At 42.9% G+C, this 15,654-nt stretch overlaps 1 protein-coding gene across 2 annotated transcripts in view; it reads left to right on the forward strand.

The window, feature by feature from the left end:
* The window catches only part of LOC104655588 (transport and Golgi organization protein 6 homolog), a 94,007-nt gene that overhangs the window by 66,226 nt on the left and 12,127 nt on the right, over window positions 1-15,654 (forward strand). For both annotated transcript variants that reach the window (XM_030925464.1, XM_030925465.1), the window contains exons 10-12: window positions 2,821-2,953; window positions 4,906-5,097; window positions 15,398-15,532. In XM_030925464.1, coding sequence (XP_030781324.1) covers window positions 2,821-2,953; window positions 4,906-5,097; window positions 15,398-15,532 — 460 coding nt within the window. The remainder of the gene's footprint in view (window positions 1-2,820; window positions 2,954-4,905; window positions 5,098-15,397; window positions 15,533-15,654) is intronic.

Below are 15,654 nucleotides of genomic sequence, written 5' to 3' on the forward strand. Positions count from 1 at the left end.
AGATAATTGTCATGTGTTTTTGTTTTGTTTTTGAGGCTGTGTTGCCCTATTGCTCAGACTGGAGTGCAATGGCATGATCTTGGCTGACTGCAACCTCCACCTCCTGGGTTCAAGCAATTCTCTTGCCTCAGCCTGTCTAGTAGCTGGGACTACAGGCGCGCGCCACCAAACCAGGCTAACATCATGTTGTTTTAGAAGTATTTGAATACAGTACTTCATTTTCACAATCAAAATGGCTCACAGAAGCTTAGAAGTGATGTTTATCCATTTTGGCTCTTCCTTCAACATAGAATGTTGTGGAGAAAACATGACTGATCTGAAGGACTCTGGAAGATTCTGGGATAATACAGGAAATATCCTAAGCTAAATGTATAGGTTATTCATTCTATTAGAGGAATAGGAAGTCCATGTTCTTAGTGAACTGGCACACTGAGACATACTGCCTGATGAGATGGTCTGCCAAGTTAATAATTGTACTTTTCAATGAGATGAAGAAACATCTGTCATTTTTTTTCTCAATTTAGTCTGAAAAAATTTTATGTCATTGGTCACTGAAATAACACATATTCTTTGTATAATACAAAAAACACATAAAGAGGAAAACAAAAGTCAACTAGTGTCTTATTTCCTGTTCATATTATTTTAGTGTTTTGCTTTTTAGTACATCTTCAATGCTTTTGTATTTGTTTATATGATCATATGGTATAATATAGTATCTTGAGCTGCGTATGGTGGTTCATACTGGTAATCCCAGTACTTTGGGAGGCCAAGGTGTGAGAATTGCTTGAGGTCAGGAGTTCAAGATCAGCCTGGGCAACATAGCGAGACCCCATTTCTTTAAAAAAAAAAAAAAAAAAAAGGCCAGGCACAGTGGTTCATGCTTGTAATCCCAGCATTTTGGGAGGCCGAGACGGGCGGATCACATGAAGTCGAGAGTTCGAGACCAGCCTGGCTAACATGGTGAAACTCTGTGTCTATTAAAAATACAACAATTAAACAGGCGTCGTGGCAGTCGCCTGTAATCCCAGCTACTCGGGAGGCTGAGGCAGGAGAATCACTTGAACCCGGGAGGTGGCGGTTGCAGTGAGCCGAGATTGCGCCATTGCACTCCAGCCTAGGTGACAAGGGTAAAACGCCGTCTTAAAAAAAAAAAATTATAAAAAAAGTATGTACACACACACCACACAGGTGTATATATACGTATACATGGTATCTTTGTCTTTTCACTTGTGAGAAGAATTAAAAACTAAAAGCCATAGTACCTCATGAGAAAGTACAGGTATTTCTTGATCAGCCTGGGCAATATGGCAAAACCCGGTTTCTACGAAAAAATATAAATATTAGTTGGTTGTGATGGTGCACCTCTCTGGTCCCAGCTACTTAGGAGGCTGAAGTGGGAGGATTGCCTCAGTCTGGGAGGTTGAGGCTACAGTGAGCCATGATTGTACCACTGTACTTCAGCCTAGGCAATAAGTGAGACCCTGTCTCAAAAATTAAAAAACAAAAAACAAAAAACGGCTGAGTGCAGTGGCTCATGCCTGTAATCCCAGCACTTTGGTAGGCCAAGGCGGGCAGATCGCGAGGTCAGAAGTTCGAGACCAGCCTGGCCACCATAGTGAAACCCTGTCTCTACTAAAAATGCAAAAAATTAGCTGGGCGTGGTGGTGGGCGCCTGTAATCCCAGCTACTCCGGAGGCTGAGGCAGAACTGCTTGAACCCAGGAGGCAGAGGTTGCAGTGAACCAAGATCGTACCATTGCACTCCAGCCTGGGCAACAAGAGCGAGACTCCATCTCAAATAAATAAATAAATATAGAAATTTTCACAGTAATGATAGCACTGATTTAGCCAGATTTTATAATTTGGTAATCACATTCAACCTACTCATTTTTCTGAACCTTTATGCATTTTCTTTTTTTTTTTTTTTTTTTTTTTTTTTTTTTTTTTTTTTTTTTTTTTTTGAGACGGAGTCTTGCTCTGTCACCCAGGCTGGAGTGCTGTGGCCGGATCTCAGCTCACTGCAAGCTCCGCCTCCCGGGTTCACGCCATTCTCCTGTCTCAGCCTCCCGGGTAGCTGGGACTACAGGCGCCGCCACGGCCCGGCTAGTTTTTTGTAGTTTTTAGTATATGAGCTAATTGGTTCCTTTCAGTTGAGACTGCATGTCCTCCCATGATGATCACGTCTTTTTCTGCTGCCAATAACCCTTCAGTAGCTTATCAGAAAAAAGTCAAAGTTCTTTTGAATGACATCCAAGGAAGGCCCTCTATGATCTAGTCTTACTTTACAGCCTTCTCTTTCTGTTTTTCCTCAGGACCCAGAATATCTGCATACGACTTATATATACTTTCATTCCTCCTTGCTTTTGTAGAAGTAATAGTAATTCTCCAACATCCATCTTTTTTTTTTTTTTTTTTTTTATAGAAATGAGATCTTACCATGTTGTCTATGTTACTGGAGTTCAGTGGCTATTCAGTTGTGACCATAATGCACTACAACCTCAAACTCGTGGGCTCAAGCAGTCTTCCTGCCTCAGCTGCCTGGTACACTACAGGTGTGCACCACTGTGCCCGGCTAACATCCATCTTCATGAATCTTTCCCTATTTGAGCAAATGACCATGCAGGACATAACAGCCTAGTTTCTGAGAATCAATACTTTTTTCAGAATGGAGAAATAGTAAAATAAGTTAAATAGATTTGGGGGATCTTTTTAATGATTAACTGTTTGGACATAACATGTTACTTTAGAAGATTGTTGTGGGGTTTAAAATTATGTGTATCTCTGGTGACTCTGCCAAGATAAATTTTACCCTGCATTGCAGTGATGAAGATGAAGATGAAGCCCTGTACCAGAAGGTATCCTCAGAGCAGGGCCGGGTGGAGCATCTCGGGGACTTGCTGTCCCACTGCCAGGAATGCGGTTTGGCAGGAGACTTCTTCATCTTCTGTTTGAAAGTAAGAACTACCTGTAGTTCCTGGTCAGTGTTATTCCAGGGGAGTGCCAGGAAACCCTTTGAATTTTCAAAGCTTTTATAATTTTAGATCCTAAAATGTAGGCCCTAATTTAAGGAAAGCGATCAGAGGACATAAAGGAATTTATTTTTTTAGTAGCCTTTGGATTGGTAAAAAGAAGAAACCTTTCTTCACTAGTGCTCATGTTATCTACTACTTCCCCAAATAATCGGCACTGGCAGTTTAGAGATGAACAAAGCAGAACCCTCGATCTGTGAAAGGGTTAATCTTTGCTCTGTGTTGACAGTAAGAACTCTTTTGAAGTTAATAGCAGGTTTTACAGCTATAGAGTAATCCCTTATCCTTTCTGACTGTTGTTTTGTCAGGTATTTGCAAAGGAGATTTAGCAATTCTGCCTCCTTCATTTCATTTTGCAGGCACCTGAAGCCTTTTCCGGGTTTGTTTCTTAGTGCCAGTGGTTGTGCTTTGCTTGCTTTTCTTCTATTCTCTGACAGTAACTTGTACCCCATAACGTTACTCCTTGTTGCACTGTATGACATCATAAGCCAGTGACCTCCAGCTCTGCCTTCTCAACTCTTTCCCCTAAATAAAGTGTCTACTCTAAAAGAACTCTAAGAGAGTTTAAGGTTTCTGTAGGTATGGGAGAATTCAAGGAGGGAATCAGGGCTAACATTTCTAGAACTTGAAGTAGGGGACACTTTTTGATGCTTTCTTACCTCCCATGTTCACACCCATCCCCATGCCCAGCGATACTCTTTCTAAATAACATTCCAAGGGGATGTGCTCTTAATTGTATACTTAAAAAAAGGTGGCTCACTCCCAGCACTTTGGGAGGCCGAGCCAAGTGGATCACCTGAGCTCAGGCATTTGAGACCAGCCTGGGCAACATGGCGAAACCCCGTCTCTACCAAAAATACAAAAAATTAGCCTGGCATGGTGGCTTGTGCCTGTAGTCCCAGCTACTCGGGAGGCTAAGGTGAGAGGATCATTTGAGCCCAGGAGGCAGAGGTTTCAGTGAGCCAAGAAGGGTAGGTGAATAGCCTACAAAACCCACAGTAAGACATAATTTCTTAGAAGTTAGTTCTAAGTACCTTAGAGGAAAAGAGCTGTCGTGCTGGAGGCATCTAATGGTCTCCAAAAGGGGTTTGAGAATGTGAGGTGATCTGAGGCTCAGTTCAAGGAAGGCCACTAGTAGAAATCATAGAAATACCCACAAAGCAGAAAGCTTGTCAAACTATTTCTTTGTGTGTGTGTGTGTGTGTGTATGTTTTTTATTATGAGATTTAAAATTTTTTTTTTTTTTTTTTTTTTTTGAGACGGAGTCTTGCTCTGCCGCCCAGGCTGGAGTGCAGTGGCCGGATCTCAGCTCACTGCAAGCTCCGCCTCCCGGGTTCACGCCATTCTCCTGTCTCAGCCTCCCGAGTAGCTGGGACTACAGGCGCCCGCCGCCTCGCCCGGCTAGTTTTTTGTATTTTTTATTAGAGACGGGGTTTCGCCGTATTAGCCAGGATGGTCTCGATCTCCTGACCTCATGATCCGCCCGTCTCGGCCTCCCAAAGTGCTGGGATTACAGGCTTGAGCCACCGCGCCCGGCCGAGATTTAAAATTTTTATATACATGGTATCATACTATATATATTATTCTGAAACTTACATTTTTCACTCAGTAGTGTTTTTTGAGATCTATGTATGTTGATACCCATATAAATCTAATTCATTTATTTTAACTGCTGTGATTTTATAAATACATCATAACTTTTTCTTATTGCTGGACATTTAGCTTGTCTTCAAGTTTTGGCTATTATAAATAATGTTGCAACAAACACAGACTATTTCTTTAAACATGCAGTTCAAACAGAGTTTTCTACTTATGTTTGAGAAGGCGTTAGTTCTACTGGCTTTATCTTCACTTTTTCTTTCCTGCCATGCTTGTAGGAGTTGACTCACGTGGCCACGGAAGATGAAACAGAGTTAAAAACTGAGCCCTTCTCCAGCAAGAGCCTCTTGGAATTAGAGCAATATCAGACTCTTCTTGTGGAAGGCCAAGAGCAGAAGCTGCTTGTCCTGCAGCTGATGGCTGTTCTGTGCGAGAGAATGTCTGAGCAGATATTCACAAACATCACTCAGGTCAGTAGTTGCCACATTCTGGACCCTAGCCTTTTTTTCTTTCCAAAAAATATAGTTTAAAAATGTTGCTGAGAGTGTGATTTGATGACACCTGGATCGTGAGGTGTTTCCTGGAACGCTGGTTAAATTTGGAAACTACGCAGCCCACACCAGGCCACTGAATCCAAAACGTTCCAGTGTCCTGAGACTCCACATGTTTAACAAGCTCCCGAGGTGATTCTCATGCACATAAAATTTTGTCTTAAATGTTTATATGTTATGTTATAGTAGTTTTCAACTTTGGGTGCAAAAAAAGTTAGCTGGGATCTTTTTCGGTATATTGATAGCCAGCCCACGTTTGGAGATTCTCATTCAGCATGTCTGCATTAGAGCCTGGGCATCTTTGTCCTGCTCACGCTCCATGGATGATTCTAATGTGTATCAAAACTTGAAAATGATTATACACTCAATTTGAAGAAAAGAAATCACTAATAATAGTGAGATCGCCTTGAATTTTATTATAGGTCCTCTAACTCACAGTTATCTCCACAACATTCTGTAAAGTTTTAAGATGTTTTAAAAAATGCTTTTAGAGGAGTATCGTTTTGCGAGTCAGGGCCTGAATTTTATTGGCTCAGACATTATTTTTCCCACCTTTAAAAAAGATAGGAAATAAAAGTAATAAAGCAATGGCAGTATAGTCGCCAGATTTTACCACTTAACCAGAATTAGTTGTTGCTTGGTTGGTCAATAGGCAGTTATAAGATGGCATGATTGTCACGCTTAAATCTGATCCTCCAGCTCTTTGTATGGTCGTCATTGTCATCTGCCTTCGGGTGTTGCTAAGCAGCATTTCACTATAGCTCCTGCTGAGAAAATTTGCAGCTGCCTGTCAGCTCTGACTTACCGTGCCTGTTTAATGAGAATTATGCTCATGATTTCTTTCCTGGCCTCTTATTCTTTCAGTTCACTGACCCCGTGTTACTCAGTAGGGTGATTTGTTTCTCCTGTGTTTATATCCATTCCCTGAAGACTCTTTTTTTTTTTTTTTTTTTTTTTTTTGAGACGGAGTCTCGTTCTGTCGCCCAGGCTGGAGTGCAGTGGCCGGATCTCAGCTCACTGCAAGCTCCGCCACCTGGGTTTACGCCATTCTCCTGCCTCAACCTCCCGAGTAGCTGGGACTACAGGCGCCCGCCACCTCGCCCGGCTAGTTTTTTGTATTTTTTAGTAGAGACGGGGTTTCACCGTGTTAGCCAGGATGGTCTCGATCTCCTGACCTCGTGATCCGCCTGTCTCGGCCTCCCAAAGTGCTGGGATTACAGGCTTGAGCCACCGCGCCCGGCCCCTGAAGACTCTTTCATCCAGACCTTATGTTTTTGTCTCAGGATGCCAGCTGGAAGGGGAAATGGTCTAAAAACTGATATGACTTGAGCTTTTGCACTTAGTTCCCTTTACTCCTAATTAAGGAATAATGGTGTCAGGCTGGTACAAAAATGATTTGTCCCATTAAATTATCCTTCAGCTAAGGTTAAAATATATCAGGGCAAAAAGAACCACAAGGAAATATTAAATTGCATTTGGTAATCTCACTGGTAGTGATAATATTGGTATATTATTTTATTTTATTATTTTTTTTTGAGACAGAGTCTCTCTCTGTCACCCAGGCTGGAGTGCAGCAGCGCAGTCTCGGCTCACTGCAACCTCCACCTCCTGGGTTCAAGCAATTCTCCTACCTCAGCCTCCCGAGGAGCTGGGATTACAGGTGTGCACCACTGTGCCCAGCTGGTTTTTGTATTTTTAGTAGAGATGGGATTTCACCATGTTGGCCAGGCTGATCTTGAACTCCTGACCTGAGGTGATCCACCTGTCTTGGCCTCCCATAGCGCTGGGATTACAGGTGTGAGCTACTGCGCCCAGCCATTATTGGTATATTATTTGGAAACACACACATAAAGAAAATAAGTTAATTTTGTGAATATTATTAGGAATCAAGATTTTTAGCATAAAAAAAGAGATATAAAGTAAAGAACCAGAGGAAAGACCCTACAATTTATTTTATTTTATTTTAAGAGACAGAATCTCACTATGTTGCCCAGGCTGGACTTGAATTCCTGGGCTCAAGTGATTCTCCCACCTCAGCCTCCCAAGTAGCTGAGACCACAGGTGCACACCACCATGCCCAGCTTAAAACCCTGTAATATTGAATTTCAGTTGGAAATATTAGTATGAACTCATGATTTTTCTTTTTTTTAAAAATAGATATTTCCAGCTCAGTCCATTGTCAATCCCAAGAAGCAATGACAACCCAGTGACAATAAGCATTGGCAGAGACAATATACAGTTTCTTTTCTTTTTTTTTTTTGAGACCGAGTCTGACTCTGTCGCCAGGCTGGAGTGCAGTGGTGCAGTCAGGGCTCACTGCAACCTGCACTTCCCAGGTTCGAGTGATTCTCCTGCCTCAGCCTCCCAAGTAGGTGGGATTACAGGCACCTACCACCACGCTTGGCTAATTTTTGTATTTTTAGTAGAGACAGGGTTTCACCATGTTGGCGAGGCTGGTCTTGAACTCCTGACCTCAAGCAATCCACCTGTCTCGGCCTCCCAAAGTGCTGGGATTACAGGCATGAGCCACTGTGCCCAGCCCAATTTATAGTTTCTAAATATCATTTTCTACTAAATTCTAAGCTCTATATGGAATAAGGTTGATTCAAAGTCTGAGGCAGGCAGGAATCATACATTATAAACCTCAAGGCATCTTGTTGTGCTTGAATACAAGAAAGTGACCTGAGATGAATGGGATCATATCTGTAGCACACTGGAGCCAACTTGAAGGGACTACCATTGCCATAGATAGGACAATTAGATCATTAAAAGGAAAAATGCCTACAATAGTTGAAGTACATCAAAGATATAAAAATCTGAGTCAAAGAAAAAAGCCCTCATACGACATCTTTGGGATTGCCAGGGCATCAACTCATTATTTTGTACATTGATAAGTAAAGGGAAAGAATAAAGCATTTGTCTTGTGTTTCCTGTAGGAATTGTATGTCAGGGTAACCAAATGGTCTATGAAGGAAAATCTTCGTAGAGAATCACAGCTAAAAATTCAAAAAGAAAACTAGAAAATTACATCTTGTCTGGGTGCTATGGCTCACGCCTGTAATCTCAGCACTTTGGGAGTCTGAAGCAGGAGGATTGCCTGAGCTCAGGAGTTTGAGACCAGCCTGGGCAACGTGGCAAAACCTCACCTCTACTAAAAATACAAAAACTAGACCGGGCACAGTGGCTCACGCCTGAAATCCCAGATCTTTGGGAGACTGAGGTGGGCAGATCACTTGAGACCAGGAGTTTGAGACCAGCCTGGCCACCATGGTGAAACCCCATCTCTACTAAAAATACAAAAATTAGCTGGGCATGGTGACCCGTGCCTATAATCCCAACTACTGGGAGGCTGAAGCAGGAGAATCGCTTGAACCTGGGAGGTGGAGGTTGCAGTGAGCTGAGATCGCACCACTGCACTGCGCTCCTGGCTGGGTGACAAGAGCAAAACTCCGTCTCAAAAAACATTTAAACAACAGGAAAGTACATAATGTAAAAAGTAGGGACTTCTGATGAAAGACAGTGTACTGAACGCATGTTTATCTGCTCTCTCTGGAAGCCATAGGGACCAACAGAACAGGAGAGAAGAGACAGTAGATAAAAGGTAATAGCCGACCAGGTGTGGTGGCTCACGCCTGTAATCCCAGCACTTTGGGAGACCGAGGTGAGCAGATCATTTGGGCCCAGGTGTTTGAGACTAGCCTGATCAACATAGCAAGACCCCATCTCTCAAAAAAAAAAAAAAAAAATTAGCGGGGTGTGGTGGCAAGCGCCTGTAATCCCAGCTATTTGGAAGGCTGAGGCATGAAAAACACTTGAACCCAGGAGGTGGAGGTCACAGTGAGCCGAGATTGTACCACTGCACTCCAGCTTGAGCAACAGAGTGAGACTCAGAAAAAAAAAAAAGGTAATAACAAATGTTGCAAAGTTCAGTGGCGAGATACAGCTCACGGCAGCCTTCTACCCAATGGGTTCAAGCAATCCTTCCACCTTAGCCTCTCGAGTAGCTGGGACTACAGGCTTGCAACACCCCGCCCAACTAATTATTGTTGTTTGTTTGTTTGTTTTGTAGAGATGGGGTCTCACTGTATTGCCCAGGCTGGTCTGGGCAATAGTAGCTGATCTAGCAACTTGAGAAACTGAAAATCTAGATGTCTACATGTGGAGAAGCCAAGAAGCACACTACTATACCTCAATAAAGTTGTTATTTTTTTATTTTTATTTTTATTTATTTATTTATTTTGAGACAGAGTCTCACTCTGTTGCCCAGGCTGCAGTGCAGCAGCACAATCTCGGCTCACTGCAACCTCTGCCTCCCGGGTTCAAGCGATTCTCGTGCCTCAGCCTCCCGAGTAGCTAGGATTACAGGCACCCGCCACCACGCCTGGCTAATTTTTGTATTTTTAGTAGAGATAGGGTTTCACCATGTTGGCCAAGCTGGTCTCAAACTCCTGACCTCAGGTGCCTTGGCTTCCCAAAGTGCTGGGATTGGAGGCGTAAGCCACCACGCCCGGCCTAAATTTTTTTTTTTTAAAAGAAAAACAAGAAAAAAAGGAGCAAGCTCCTTTTTACTGCAGAACCCTGGACGGACAGGAAGCACCAGATAATCTCTAAAAATAGAGTTGAATTTAGAGCTTAAAACAGTTTGAAAGGCTGTATAGGATTCAGTAGATCCCTTCATTTGTTCCTTCCCTTTGTACAACCACCTCCCCTTCCCAGCAAAAGACTAGAGGTTTACTCTTGAGAGATGATGAGCCCAAGAGACTCTGAACTGGGTGGGAGAGGTAAACTGAAAAACAGGAGGTATAAATTGAAGTCTGCATCCTCAACAATGAGGCCTCCACCCCTTCCACTCCGGTGTCAGAGTCTTGGCAACAGGTTTAGACACCCCCATAGGACTACTGTGAGTATTAAATGAGTTAATACCTGTAACATGTTCACAATTGTGCTTGGTAAATAGGAAATGTTTAATGTCATTATTATTATTATTTTTGAGATGGAGTTTCGCTCTTGTTGCCCAGGCTGGAGTGCAATGGCACAATCTCGGCTTATCACAACCTCTGCCTCCCTGGTTCAAGTGATTTTCCTGCCTCAGCCTCCGGAGTAGCTGGGATTATAGGTGCCCGCAACCATGCCCGGCTACTTTTTGTATTTTTAGTAGAGATGGGGTTTCTCCATGTTGATCAGGCTGGTCTCAAACCTCCAGCCTCAGGTGATCCACCTGCCTTGGCCTCCCAAAGTGCTGGGATTACAGGCGCCTGGTCTTAATGTTATTAATAAACTAAACAGTTTATTATTAAATCAAACTAAAAGTGGTTGCTTCTGTTGAGCCTGAATCAGATGGGAAGAAATTATGTAGGGCACTGCTATTTTTCACTATAAGCTTTCAGGAATATTTGGCTTTTAAAATTATGTATGTTTATAAGAAGTTTTAAGTAAAAAGTAAAGGTCTGTCCCCACTCTCCACAGCATGTATAACTTTTAGAGCAGGCTTCGGTCCCACACCTATTCTTGTGGCTGGCAGCCCCACCAAAATCACAGGAAATGTGTAGTAGGTGGAGGAGCTGCTGTCCAAATGGGTAGGGGGTTTTGGTGTTAACATGAAGAATGTTTGGCGGAAAGGGTACTTCATAGATAACAGTGATAGCTGGCTATCTCTTTACAGTTAACGGTTCCCTGTTTTTTTTCTTCGTTTTTTGTTTTTACATACATACAAACATAAAAAGTGTCTATTTTAGTAATAGGATCATACTACTTGTTTTGATAGCTATACACACACACACACACACACACACACACACACCGTGGAGAACGGGCACAGTGGCTTATGCTTGTTATCCCAGCACTTTGGGAGGCTACTCGCGAGACTAAGGCAGGAGAATTTCTTGAACCCGGGAGGTGGAGGTTGCAGTGAGCCGAGATCACGACGCTGCACTGCAGCCTAGGCGGCAGAGCTAAACTCCATCTCAAAAAAAAAAAAAAAAAAAAAAACATAACTGGAGAGGAATTTAGAAACAGTTGGAAAGCTAAATAATCCTAGTTGAGTAATTTAGAAATGCTTTATTTATTTTTTGTTATTGTTGTTAGAGACAGGGTCTCACTCTTTGTCACCCAGGCGGGAGTGCAGTGGTGCAATCACGGCTCACTGCAACCGTGAACTCCTTGGTTCATGCAATCCTCCTACCTCAGCTTCCTTGGTAGCCAGGACTACAGGTGTGTGCCACTGTGTCTGGCTAATTTTTAGATTTTCTGTAGAGATAGGGTCTCACTTTGTTGCCAGGCTGGTCTTGAACTCCTGGCCTAAAGTGATCTCCTGCCTTGGCCTCCCAAAGTATTAGGTTACAGGCATGAGCCACTGTGCCCAGCTAAGGAGTGCGTTAGAAAACTCCCTGGAGGCAAAATAGTTGGCCCAGCATAGTAGAAACAGTTTCTTTTTTTTTTTTTTTTTTTTTTTTTTGAGGCGGAGTCTCGCTCTGTCGCTCGGACTGGAGTGCAGTGGCCAGATCTCAGCTCACTGCAAGCTCCGCCTCCCGGGTTTACGCCATTCTCCTGCCTCTCAGCCTCCCGAGTAGCTGGGACTACAGGCGCCCGCCGCCTCGCCCGGCTAGTTTTTTTTTTTGTATTTTTAGTAGAGACGGGGTTTCACCGTGTTCGCCAGGATGGTCTCGATCTCCTGACCTCGTGATCCGCCCGTCTCGGCCTCCCAAAGTGCTGGGATTACAGGCTTGAGCCACTGCGCCCGGCCTAGAAACAGTTTCTACCTAGTGTTTCTAGAAAGGGCCAGTGTGCTTATCTTCTAGTATGAATAAAATCTTAGGGATGGAGGAGGTGGTGAAAACTGCCATAAACAGCATTGTTCATTTCAGTAAGTGGAACTTTTAATAACCTTTCTAGTTTCCTGCATTGCTTCAGAAGACAAGTGTTAACAAGCCATTCTCCTGACTATAAGCTTGCAATAAAGATTCTAGCACAGCATGTGATTTGTCCAGAGAATTAAACATGCAAGCTTGCATGTTATTTGGAGGCTTATTATGACCTTCTCAGCCTTTCCCTTTCTAAAATGATTTCTCTCTTTTGAGTCATTAATCCTAAGTATGCATGTGTGTGTGCACGCATGTGCATTTGTGTGCTGTCATTTATTCAAAGGTGTTTTTACTTAAGGTGATTAATCCAAATGCATTGAAAATGATGCTGACCAAATTAATTCTATTTAAAGCTTAGTTGTTAGCCAAATGCTATATAAAATCTTGTCTAGGAACAATCTTAATCCTTTCAAATATTTAATACTTTAAAAAAGACTCTAGATCACGGGTCTCCAACCCCCAGGCCACGGACTGGTACTGTTCTGTGGCCTGTTAGGAACCCGGCCTCATAACCAGAGGTGAGCAGCGCACAAGTGAGCTTTACCACCTGAGCGCCGCCTCCTGTCAGATCAGCAGCAGCATTAGATTCTCATAGGAGCGCGAACCCTATTGTGAAATGTGCATGCAAGAGATCTAGGTTACACAGTCCTTACGAGAATAACTAACACCTGATGATCTGAGGTGGAATAGTTTCATCCTGAAACCATTCCCCACCCCTCTCCCCCTCCCGCCTCTGCCAACCCTGGTGTGCAGGAAAATTGTCTTCCATGAAACCGGTCCCTGGTGCCAAAAAGGTTGGGGATCACTGCTGTCAATCATTTGCACAAATGGTTCGAAGACACTGACTTCTAGATGAAACTGAACACTACCCCTCCATTCTTTACTTACTAGAATTAGACTGTCAAAATGTCAGGAGTGAGTCAGGGCAGGAATCCCTGAGGAGGAAACCTCCTTTTGAGAAGCAGATCCAGGACCCCCTGACATAGTCAGAAAGTAACAGGTCATTTTTTATAAGGAGAGTATTTTTTAGAGCAGTTTTAGATTCACAACAAAATTGAACAGAAGAGACAGAGATTTCCCTTACACTCCCTGCACTCACACAACATAGCCTCCCCCATTGTCAACATCTCCCACCAGAGTGATGCATTTTTTACAGCTGGTCAGTCTACATTGACACATCACCACCCAAAGTCCATAGTTTACATTAGGGCTCGCTCTTGGCGTTGTACAAACTATGGATTTGGACAAATTTGTAATGCCATGTATCCACCATGATGGTATCATACAGAATAGTTTCACCACCGTAAAAATCCTCTGTGCTCCATCTGTTTTGTTCTCCCTCTCTCCTAACCCCTGGCAACCCTTGATCTTTTCACTGTCTCCATAGTTTTGCCTTTTCCAAAATGTAATATAGTTGAAATCATACAGCATGTAGCCTTTTCAGCTTGGCTTCTTTCCCTTAATAATATGCATTCGAGGTTCCTCCATGTCTTTTCATAGCTTGATTGCCCATTTTTTGGTGCTATTTTTCCATTGTTTGGATGTACCACAGTTTATTGATGCATTCACCTACTGAAGGACAACTTGGTTACTTCAGATTTTAACAATTATAACTAGAGCTGCTATAAACAACCATGTGCAGGTTTTGTATGGACATAAGTTTTCAACTCATTTGAGTAAATATCAAGGCAAGCAATGGCTAGATTGTATGGTGAGAGTATGTTTAGTTTTATAAGAAAGTGCCAAACGGTCTGCCAAAGTGGCTGTACCATTTTGCATTCCCAGCAGCAATGAATGAATGAGAGCTCCCGTTGATCTCCATCCTCACCAACATTCCTGGTGAAATCAGTTCTCTGGATTTTGGCCATTCTGTTAGGTGTGTAAAAGTATATCAACAATGCTTTCATTTCCAGTTCTCCAATGCCATAGGATGTGGAGCATCTTTTCATATGCTTTTTTGCCATCTGTATATTTTCTTTGGTGAGATATTGGTTTAGGACTTTTGCTCTTTTTTAATTGGGCTCTTTTCTTTTCAAGATAGGATCTCTTTCTGTTACACAGGCTAGAGTGCAGTGACACCATCATGGCTTACTGCAGCCTTGACCTCCTGGGCTCAAGCAATACTCCCACCTCAGTCTCCTGAGTAGCTGGGACTATAGGCACTTGCCACTCTGCCTGGCTAATTTTTTTTTTTTTTTTTTTTTTGGAGACAGGGTCTCACTCTGTTGTCCAGGCTGGAGTGTAGTCTCAGCTACAGCTGGTGCTGTCTCAGCTCACTGCAACCTCCGCCTCCTGGTTCAAGCGATTCTTCCACCTCAGCCTCCTGAGTAGCTGAGACTGTGGGTGCGCCACCATGCCCGGATAATTTTTTGTAATTTTTTGGTAGAGACAGGATTCACCTTTTGGTCAGGCTGGTCTGGACTCCTAACCTCAAGTGATTTACCCACCTCGGCCTCCCAAAGTCCTGGGATTACAGGTGTGAGCCACTGTGTCCAACCCGGGTGGGTAAATTTTGGAAAACAGTCCTTTGTCAGACTGTTTTGGATGAATATTTTCTCCCAGTCCGTGGCTTCTTTTTGTATTCTCTTGACAGTGTCTTTCGCAGAGCAGGAATTTTTAACTTCAGTGAAGTCCAGCTTATCATTACTTTCTTTCACGGATTGTGCCTTTGGTGTTGCATCTGAAAAGTCCTCACCATACCCGCGACCATCTAGATTTTCCATGGTAGCTGCTAGGAGTTTATAGTTTTGTATTTTGCATTACAGTCCATGATCCATTTTGAGTTAATTTACAAGTCATTTTGCTTTTTAATTTTCAGGCAAAATTCATGCAAAGTAAAGGAAGTTGGAGTAGTATATTAAAACATTTGGAAAAGTATAAGTAGGCTTTCTCATTTATTAAGTGTATGGCCTTAAACAAACAACCTTTTAAAGCCTCAGATTCTTCATTTCGTAATGAGGATGATAGTACTGACCTCCTAGAGTTGAGATGAGAACTAAGTGAGATTGTACACGTGAAACACTTGGGAGCTTCCCGCTTGCTGAACGTGTGGAGACACTGGGAGTGGGGCTAACCCAGAGAGGGCATGGAAGCTCCACCCCCACCCGCTTGTCCTATCCATCTGTCTGTTCATCTGCGTCCTTTGTAATAACCTTTATAATAAACCAGTAAATGCTATATATATTAAAAAAAGCAAAACACTGAACTTCACACCTGCATGGTAGGTAGCATTGTTCTGGATAGTTCTTGCTATCATGATGTAGATAAAGAAGATGAGGATGTAGACATAAGATGTAAGGAGAATTTTGATTTTTTAAATTATTATTCCTCATTGATTCTCAATTCCCTTTTTTAAATAGGTGGTGGACTTTGTAGTAGCAACAATGCAGAGAGCCTGTGCAAGCTTGGCCCATCAGGCAGAGAGCACCGTGGAATCACAGACGCTGAGCATGTCTATGGGGCTGGTGGCTGTCATGCTGGGAGGAGCTGTTCAGGTGAGTTGTAGACATGAGCCAAGCTTGAATGGAGGGAAGGGAGAAGCAAAATACCAGTTGTTTTCCTTCCATACCCTTGTGAGAAATAAGAATGGATATTGTACATAGGAGAACCAGGATAA

Source organism: Rhinopithecus roxellana, chromosome 20 (assembly GCF_007565055.1).
Source record: "Rhinopithecus roxellana isolate Shanxi Qingling chromosome 20, ASM756505v1, whole genome shotgun sequence".
NCBI classification, from domain to species: Eukaryota; Metazoa; Chordata; class Mammalia; order Primates; family Cercopithecidae; genus Rhinopithecus; species Rhinopithecus roxellana.